This window comes from Somniosus microcephalus, unplaced genomic scaffold (assembly GCF_052327205.1).
Source record: "Somniosus microcephalus isolate GS21.2 unplaced genomic scaffold, FLI_Smic_1.0 unresolved_chr3, whole genome shotgun sequence".
In the NCBI taxonomy this organism is placed as follows: domain Eukaryota; kingdom Metazoa; phylum Chordata; class Chondrichthyes; order Squaliformes; family Somniosidae; genus Somniosus; species Somniosus microcephalus.
In genome coordinates, this window is record NW_028225181.1 from 48,210,941 (window position 1) to 48,221,167 (window position 10,227).

At 50.2% G+C, this 10,227-nt stretch overlaps 1 protein-coding gene across 1 annotated transcript in view; it reads right to left on the reverse strand.

Annotated features, from left to right (window-relative positions):
• lpcat3 (lysophosphatidylcholine acyltransferase 3) overlaps positions 1-9,915 on the reverse strand; it is a 57,132-nt gene extending 47,217 nt beyond the window's left edge. The window contains exon 1 of the mRNA XM_085976768.1: positions 9,624-9,915. Within this exon, the coding sequence (XP_085832894.1) occupies positions 9,624-9,897 (274 nt within the window). The 5' untranslated portion in view covers positions 9,898-9,915. The remainder of the gene's footprint in view (positions 1-9,623) is intronic.
• Positions 9,916-10,227: the final 312 nt, after the last annotated feature.

The window sequence follows — 10,227 nt, forward strand, 5'->3', positions numbered from 1 at the left end:
AGAATAAGGGGTTGGCCATTTGGGACTGAGATGAGGAGAAATGTCTTCACTCAGAGGGCGGTGAACCTTTGGAATTCTCTACCCCAGAGGGCTGTGGAGGCTCAGTCGATGAGTATATTCAAGACAGAGAGCGATAGATTTTTAGATATTAAGGGGATCAAGGGATGTGGGGATAGTGCAGGAAGGTGGAGTTGAGGTAGATGATCAGCCATGATCTTACTGAATGGCAGAGGAGGCTCGAAGGGCCAAATGGCCAACTCCTGCTCCTATTTCTAATGTTCTTAAGATGCCACATCAGTTAGAAACATAGAAGAAAAATAGGAGCAGGAGTAGGCCATTCGCCCCTTCGAGCCTGCTCCGCCATTGAATATGATCATGGCTGATCCTCTATCTCAATAACATATTCCCGCTCTCTCCCCAGACCCCTTGATGCCTTTTGTGTCTAGAAATCTATCTATCTCCTTCTTCAATATATTCAGTGACTTGGCCTCCACAGCCTTCTGTGGTAGAGAATTCCACAGGTTCACCACCCTCGGAGTGAAGAAATTTCTCCTCATCTCAGTCCTCAATGTCCTTCCCCGCATCCGGAGACTGTGACCCCTTGTTCTAGACACCCCCTCCCAGCCAGGGGAAACATCCTCCCTGCATCCAGTCGGTCTAGCCCCGTCAGAATTTTATACGTTTCAATGAGATCCCCCTCTCATTCTTCTAAACTCCAACGCCTGGTCGACCGAATCTCTCCTCTTACGCCAGTCCTGCCATCCCAGGAATCAGTCTGGTGAACCTTCGCTGCACTCCCTCTATGGCAAGTATATCCTTTCTTGGGTAAGGAGACCAAAACTGCACACAGTACTCCAGGTGTGGTCTCACCAAGGCCCTGTACAACTGTAGTAAGACAGCCTTGCTCCTGTACTCAAATCCTCTTGCAATGAAGGCCGACATACCATTTGCCTTCCTAACTGCTTACTGCACCTGCATGTTTGCCTTCAGTGACCAGTCGATGCCAGCGTTTATGCTCCACTCGAGGCCCCTCCCGTCTTTCCTCATCTAACTCTTACCAGCAAAACCCTCGATTCCCTTCGCCCTCATGTGCTTATCTAGCCTCCCCTTAAATGCATCGATACTCTTCGCTTCAACCACTCCCTGTGGTAGCGAGTTCCACGTTCGCACCACTCTCTGGGTAAAGAAGTTTCTGCTGAATTCCCTGTTGGATTTCTTGGTGACTATCTTATATTGATGGCCTCTAGTTTTGCTCTTCCCCACAAGTGGAAACATTCTCTCTGTATCTACTCTATGAAAACCCTTCATATAATTTTAAAGACCTCTATTAGGTCACCCCTCAGCCTTCTCTGTTCATCCTTTCCTGATAGGATCCTGGGCTTTCTAAATAGAGGATCCTGAGCTTTCTAAATAGAGTACAAAAGCCAGGGAGTTATGCTAAACCGAAATAAACACTAGATCGGTCCCAGCTGGAGTATCGTGTCCAATTCTGGGCACCACACTTTAGGAAGGATGTAAAGACTTTGGAGAGGGTGCAGAAGAGGTTTACTAGAACGGTTCCAGGGATGGGGGATGACAGTTACATGGGGAGACTGGAGAAGCTGGGGTTGTTCTCCTTAGAGCAGAGAAGGCCAAGAGGAGATTTGATGGAGGCGTTTAAAATCACGAGGGGTTTAGATGGCGTAAATAAAGAGAAACTGATTGCAATGGCTGAAGGGTCGATAACCAGAGGGCACAGATTTAAGGTGATTGGCAAAAGAACCAGAGGCGGCACGAGGAGTAACTATTTTACGCAATGAGTGGTTAGGATTTGGGACGCACTGCCGGATAGGGGGGTGGATACAGATTCAACAGTAGCCGTCAAAAGGGAATTGGATAAATACTTGAAGGAGAAACAATTGCTGGGATACGGGGAAAGGGTGTGGGAGTGGGATTAACTGGATTGATCTTCAAAAGAGCCGGTGCAGACTAGATGGGCCGAATAGCCTCCTTCTGTGCTATACTGCGATTCACACTGACCACGGGAGTGACGCACTTGACAAGATGGCGTCCGTGGTGGTCGCAGGGTAAGCGCTCTCCCTCAGTCAGTCGGCCCACTCCCGCTACAGACGCTGTGCATCGGCGCTGACGAGTTCGGCGAGGAGGCAGCAGAAGCAGCGATGGAGGCCACGACGACCCGCTGTAGCACGGCGGCCGGCAGCTCCTCAGCGGGAGGCTCGGAGGTCGAACCGGTAGGAGGGAATGCGGCCAGCGTACCGATGGCGGGAAAAGCAGGCCCTGGAAGGTCGGACCCCGCGGGAGGCTCGGAGGTCAGACCGGGTGGAAGGAGCGCCAGGGAGAAGCAGGCCCCGGGACGTCGGTAGCACGGCGGCTGAAGATTGTCGGGCAGGAGTGCGGGAAAGGCGGAGCGAGGAGAGAGCGGTCCCTATTGTGATAGCGCCGATGAAGACGGCTGCCGTCCTTGCGGGCTCCGTGCGTACCAGGCAGCTAAGTGTCCTTTGCTGCTTGGTGCGCTCGGCTCGTTAAGAAAAAAGCATTTCACTGACTGGATTTCACTAGTTGTATTTGGTTATGTGACAAATAAAAAAATTGAAATTGAATTGAAAAATATTCCATGATTCTATAAGTGGCGAAAAGTGAGAAACAGTGGAGGTCTAAAGAGATTGCGGGGTCCATGTACACAGATCACTAAAATGGAGTCAGGTACAAAAAAAAAAATCATCAAAAAGGCTCAATAACTAGAGAGCTAGAATATAAAGGGGAGGAGGTTTTGCTACAGCTGTACAAAGCCCTGGTGAGGCCACACCTGGGAGTACTGTGTGCAGTTCTGGGCACCGCGCCTCAGAAAGGTTAGTGGCCTCGGAAGGAATGCTGCGCAAATTCAACAGGGTTTCACCAGGGTTCCAAAGGTTAGATTAACTAGGCTTGTATTCCCCGGAAGACAGAAAGTTAAGGGGTGATCGGATTGACTTTTTTTCAGATTTCGAAAGGAATTGAGAAGGTAGATGGAGAGGAACTTTTCCTGCAGGTGGGGGGGGGGGGGGGGGGTGGAGTCTAAGACAAGGGGGACATAACCTTAAACTCAGAGCCAGGCCATTCAGGAGAGAAGTTAGGAAACACTTCCTCACGCAAACGGTGGAACACTCTCCCACGAAAAGCAGTAGATGTTAGCTCAATTCATCACTTTGTGCGGTCTTGGGCCAGGGGTTCCCAGGTGTCGATGGGGATGTTACACTTTTTCAAGGAGGCTTTGAGGGTGTCCTTGAAGCGTTTCCTCTGCCCACCTGGGGCTCTCTTGCCGTGCCGGAGCTCTGAGTAGAGCGCTTGTTTTGGGAGTCTCGTATCGGGCATGCGGACAATGTGACCCGTCCATCGGAGCTGATCGAGCGTGGTCAGAGCTTCGATGCTGGGGATGTTGGCCTGAGCAAGGACACTGACGTTGGTGCGCCTATCCTGCCAATGGATTGGCAGGATCTTGCGGATCTCTCCAGTGCAGAGAGTGTTTGAAGACCAGGACCTCAAACCCGGCACTAAGCTCATGGTCTACAGAGCAGCAGTGATACCCGCCCTGCTGTATGCCTCAGAGACACCTCAAAGCACTGCAGCCATGGTGCGCCGGTGGTGGAGGGGGTGAATGTGTAAGGTGGTGGATGGGGTGCCAATCAAGCAGGCTGCTCGGTCCTGGACGGTGTCGAGCTTCTTGAGTGTTGTTGGAGCTGCACACATCCAGGCAAGTGGAGAGTATTCCATCACACTCCTGACTTGTGCCTTGTAGATGGTGGAAAGGCTTTGGGGAGTCAGAAGGTGGGACACTCGCCGCAGAATACCCAGCCTCTGACCTGCTCTTGCTGCCACAGTATTTATGTGGCTGGTCCGGTTAAGTTTCTGGTCAATGGTGACCCCCAGGAATTGAACACAATACTCCAAGCGGAGGGCTAACCAGTGTTTTAGAAAGGGTTAGGAATAGCTTCCTTGCTTTTGTACTCTACGCCTCCATGTATAAAGCCAAGGATCCCGTGTGTTTTTTTTTAAATTAAACAGCCATCTCAACTTGAAAGATTTTTGTACGTACATTGAATGATCAACTAAATGGCAGAGCAGGCTCAAAGGACGGAATAGCCCTTCGCCTGCTCATAATTCTTACGTTCTTATGTAATAATGCCCAGGAAAGGGACAAAATGTTTCCAAAAAAGTTGCCAAGTAAATCATCCTGGAGCAGCTCCGTAACAATTGGTACAATTTTCGGAGAAACACTTATCAATGGACCTTCACAGCTTTGTGTATGTACACCCCCATGTCTCACTGTTCCTGCACCGACCCTGTACATTGCACCATTTCGTTCCTGTTGCCCGACCTCATTCTTCCTACCAAAATGTATCACTTCACATTTCTTCTACGTTAAATTTCATCTGCCCATTTTACCTGTCTGTCTACATTCTCCGGAGGTCTGTGGTTATCCTCCTCATTGTTTACTACATTTCCGAGTTTCGTATCATCTGCAAACTTTGAAATTATACCCAAGTCCATCGAAAAGAGCAGCGGTCCTAATACTGACCCCTGGGGAACAGCGCTGTTATAAAAAGGAGGTTGAGGCACTGGAGAGGGTGCAAAAACAGATTTTCCAAGGACGATACCAGAAATGCAATGGTTAGACCAGTCAGGAAAGGATGAACAGAGAATCATAGAAACATAGAAGATAGGAGGAGTAGGCCATTCGGCCCCTCGAGCCTGCTCCGCCATTCAATGCGATCATGGCTGATCATCCAAATTCAGTACCCTGTCCCTGCCTTCTCCCCATATCCCTTTAGCCTTAAGAAATATATCCAACTCCTTCTTCAATATATTTAACTAGCTGGGGGTGCCCGGCGTTGTTATCCTTAGACTGTGACCCCTGGTTCTGGACTTCCCCCCGCCATCAGGAACATCCTTCCTGCATCTAGTCTGTCTAGTCCTGTTAGAATTTTATAAGTTTCAATGAGGTCCCCTCATTCTTCTAAACTCCAGCGAGTATAAGCCCAATCGACCCAATCTCTCCTCATACGTCATTCCTGCCATCCCAGGTTATCAGTCTGGTGAATCTTCGCTGCACTCCCTCCATGGCAAGAACATCCTTCCTCAGATAAGGCAACCAAAACTGCACACAATACTCAAGGTGTGGTCTCACCAAGGCCCTGTACAACTGCAGCAAGATATCCTTGCTCCTGTACTCAAATCCTCTCGCTACGAAGGCCAACATACCATTTGCCTTCTTAACCGCCTGCTGCACCTGCATGCTTACCTTCAGCGACTGGTGCACAAGGACACCCACGTCTCGTTGCACTTCCCCTTCTCCCAATCTATTGTCGTTCAGATAATAATCTGCCTCCCTATTTTTACCACCAAAGTGGATAACCTCGCATTTATCCACATTATACTGCATCTGCCCAATTCATACTGGAGTTTCTCGGCATCCTCCTCACAGCACACGCGCCCACCCAGCTTTGTGACATCTGCAAACTTGGAGATATTACATCTAGTTCCCTCGTCTAGATCATTAATATATATTGTGAACAGCGGGGTCCTAGCATCGATCCCTGCGGTACCCCACTAGTCACTGCCTGCCACTCGGAAAAAGAGCCGTTTAATCCAACTCTTAGATTCCTGTCTGCCAGCCAGTTCTCTATCCAAGTCAGTACCTTGCCCCCAATCCCATGTGCTTTAACTTTACACGCTAGTCTCTTATGCGGGACCTTATCGAAAGCCTTCTGAAAGTCCAAATACACCACATCCACAGGTTCTCCTTTATCTATTTTACCAGTTACATCCTCAAAAAATTCCAGTAGATTAGTCAAGCACGGTTTACCTTTTGTAAATCCATGTTGACTTTGTCCGATCCTGCCACAATTTTCCAAGTGCTCTGCTATTACATCTTTTATAATGGACTCTAGCATTTTCCCCACTACCGATGTCAGGCTTACCAGTCTATAATTCCCCGTTTTCTCTCTGCCACCTTTTTTGAATAGTGGGGTAACATTAGCTACCCGCCAGTCCATGGGAACTGCTCCAGAATCTATATTGAGAGAATGGTTAACAAAGCATATGGGATCTTGGGCTTCATAAATAGAGGTATTGAGTACAAAAGTAGAGAAGTTATGCTGAACCTTTATAAAGTGCTGGTTAGGCCACAACTGGAGTATTGTGTCCAGTTCTGGTCACCACACTTTGGGAAGGATGTGAAGGTCCGTTGAGAGGGTGCAGAGGAGATTGCTTTGGGGAGAAGGCAGGGACAGGGTACTGAGTTTGGATGATCAGCCATGATCTCATTGAATGGCGGAGCAGGCTCGAGGGGCCGAATGGCCTACTCCTCCTCCTATCTTCTATGTTTCTATAATCTTGTACACCTCTATCAAATCACACCTCAACCTCCTTTGCTCTAATGAAAACAAATCCAGCGTCTCCAACCTGTCCTTGTAGCCAAGATCCCCCATCCCCAGAACCATTCTGGTAAATCTCCTCTGCACCCTCTCACGGGCCTTCACATCCTTCCTAAAGTGTGGTGACCAGAACTGAACGCATTACTCCAGTTGTGGCCTAACCAGCACTTTATAAAGGTTCAGCATAACTTCTCTACTTTTCTCCTCAAAACCTCTATTTATGAAGCCCAAGATCCCATATGCTTTGTTAACCATTCTCTCGATATGTCCCGCCACCTTCAGGGACCTTTGCACATGAACTCCCTGGTCCCTCTGTCCCTGCACACTCTTTAAAACTGTGCCATTAAGTGTAGTTCTGACGAAGGGTCATCGACCTGAAACGTTAACTCTGTTTCTGTCTCCACGGATACTGCCTGACCTGCTGAGTATTTCCAGCATTTCTGTTTTTATTTCAGATTTCCAGCATCCGCAGTATTTTGCTTTTCCATTAAATGCATATTGCCTCTCCCTGTACCTTCTGCCAAAATGCATCACCTCACACTTCTCTGTATTAAATGCCATCTGCCACTTGTCTGCCCAATTCTGCTAGCCTTTCTCTGTCCTGTTGCAGTCGATTGGTATCATCCTCACTGTTTGCCACACCCCCCAAGTTTGGTGTCATTGGCAAATGTAGAAATTCTACTCTGTATTCCAATGTCCTGGTCATTTCTTGTCTATATGTCAAAAATGCAGTGGCCCCAGCACTGACCCTTGGGGAACACCACGGTCTACCATTCTCCAGTCTGGAAAAGCAGCCATTTACCACAACCCGCTGTTTTTTGCCCGTAAGCCAATTCCTTATCAATACCCCTCTCTCTCTCCCAGCAATCGGACACTTTAAATTGACTAATACCATAGCAAAATACTGCGGATGCTGGAAATCCGAAATAACAACAGAAAACGCTGGAAAAACTCAACAGGCCAGGGTAGCACCCGTGGAGAGAGAAACAGAGTTAACGTTTCAGGTCGATGACCCTTCGTCAGAACTGGAAAAAAGCAGGAAATGGAAAGCAGGTTTAGGGGCTGGGAAAAGGGGGAGGGAGTGAAAGAACAAAAGGGAATGTCAGTGATAGGATAGAAAGCAGGAGAGATTAAGAGACATTAAGAGATATTCAAGGCGAGAGGAGGTGGTAATGGGGACAGGTTATGGAACAAAGGATGGCTCTAGATGGGGTGTGAATTGCGCTGGCAGAATGAAGGACAGCGGCCGTGTGACAGGGAAGAAGAAAAAAGAAAATATATATATGTGATAGGGGCCGAGGTTACGATCCGAAATTGTTGAACTCTATGTTGAATCCAGAGGGCTGTAAAGTGCCTAATCGGAAGATGAGGTGCTGTTCCTCGAGTTTACGCAGAGCTTCCGTGGAACAATGCAAGAGGCCGAGGATGGTGAGGTCTGAGTGGGAGTGGAGCGGTGAATTAAAGTGACAGGCCACCAGGAGCTCAGGGTCCCCCTTACAGACTGAACGGAGGTGTTCCGCAAAGCGGTCACCCAATCTGCGTTTGGTCTCCCCAATGTAGAGGAGACCACATCGTGAGCAGCGAAAACAGTATATTAGATTGCAAGAAGTACAAGTAAATCGCTGTTTCACCTGGAAGGGGTGTTTTGGGCCCTGGACAGTGGGAAGTGGGGGGGGGGGGGGGGGGGGGGGGGGGGGGGAGAAGAGGTAAAAGGGCATGTGTTGCATCTCCTGCGCTTGCACGGGAAGGTGCCGGGCGAAGGGGAAGGGGTGCTGCGGGTGGTAGAGGAGTGGACTAGGGTTTCGCGGAGGGAGCGGTCCCTACGGAATACTGAAAGGGGAGGCGAGGGGAAGGTGCGTTTGGTAGTGGGATCGCGCTGGAGGTGGCGAAAATGGCAGAGGATGATCCGTTGAATATGGAGGCTGGTGGGGTGAAAGGTGAGGACAAGGGGAACTCTATCGTGGTTCGGGGAGGGAGGGGCAGGGATGAGGGCAGAAGAGCGGGAAATGGAACGGACATGGTCGAGGGCCGTGTCAACCACGGTAGAGGGGAATCCTCGGTTGAGGAAAAAGGAAGACATGTCAGAAACACTAGTATGGAAGGTGGCATCGTCAGAACAGACGCGGCGGAGACGGAGAAACTGGGAGAATGGAAGAGAGTCCCTACAGGAGGCGGTGTGGGAGGAAGTGTAGTCCAGGTAGCTGTGGGAGTCAGTGGACTTGTAGTGAATGTTGGTCAATAACCTATCCCCAGAGATGGAGACAGAGAAGTCAAGGAAGGGAAGGGAAGAGTCGGAGATGGACCATGTGAAGGTGAGGGAAGAGTGGAAATTGGAAGCAGTGTGAATGAAATTTTCTAGTTCAGGGTGAGAGCAGGAGACGGCACCGATACAGTCATCAATGTACTGGAAAAAGAGGTGAGGGAGGGGACCGGAGTAGGACTGATACCTGGGATGGCAGGAATCACGTACGAAGAGAGATTGGGTCGATTGGGCTTATACTCGCTGGAGCTTAGAAGAATGAGAGGGGATCTCATTGAAACTTATAAAATTCTAACAGGACTGGACAGACTAGATGCAGGAAGGATGTTCCCGATGGCGGGGGAGTCCAGAACCAGGGGTCACAGTCTAAAGATAAGGGGTAAGCCATTTAGGACAGAGATGAGGAGGAATTTCCTCACCCAGAGAGTGGTGAACCTGTGGAATTCTCTACCACAGAAGGCAGTTGAGGCCAATTCATTAAATATATTCAAGAAGGAGTTGGATATATTTCTTAAGGCTAAAGGGATCAAGGGATACGGGGAGGAGGCAGGGACAGGGTACTGAATTTGGATGATCGGCCGTGATCGCATTGAATGGCGGAGCAGGCTCGAGGGGCCGAATGGCCTACTCCTATCTTCTATGTTTCTATTCCAACTCTTTGCTTTCTGTCTGCCAACCAGTTCTCTATCCAAGTCAATACCTTGCCCCCAATCCCATGTGCTTTAACTTTACACGCTAATCTCTTAGACCGAACCTTATCGACAGCCTTTGATTTGGAGGAAATGCGTGGTGTCCAAGAAGAAGTGAACCAGCTCAGCCAGGTGGATGGTGCTGGTGGGGCTCACACGGGCGCGTTGCCCCTTTAAGAGCGCCCCTTCCCCTAGCGAATGCGCGCGCACCCTGGCCCGCTGAGCCCCCGCCCGTCCCCCGCTCCCCGCCTGCCGTCTTACCTAAAATCAGGGAGATGAAGAGCTTGAGGGCGGCCTCCGAGGTTCCCACCTGCGCCGCCAGCGCCTGCAGGCTCCACTCTACGCCGGCAGAAGCCTCCTGCCCCGCTGCCGCCGCCATTAGCGTCACTTCATCCTCACCGCCTCCTGGCAGCATAGCAACCGCCACCCGCCCGCAAGCGCCGCGCTGATTGGCTCCCGCCCCGCTGGCTCGAGAGAGGGCGGGGCCAGGGGGAAGATCTCGCGGGACGTCGCCGGCCAGGAGAGGCGGGGCCATAATCAGGTGAGAGTCTGAGGTTACTCCCGGTCATTCCGGCGCTCTTAAAGCGAGCTGGTCATCTCTGACCCATTTTCGGTCCAGCCCTCTTAAAGCGAGTTGGTCTCATGTGACCCATTTTCAAAAACGGGGGGGGGGGAAATTTGGTATCGCCCCGGTTGGGGTGCAATTATCGGCCGTGCGGAAAGTTTAGCGCCTGGCGCTAATTATCGCCTCAGACGGCAAACTTTACATAGAAACATAGAAGATAGGAGCAGGAGTAGGCCATTCGGCCCTTCGAGCCTGCTCCGCCATTCAATGCGATCATGGCTGATCATCCAAATTCAGTAC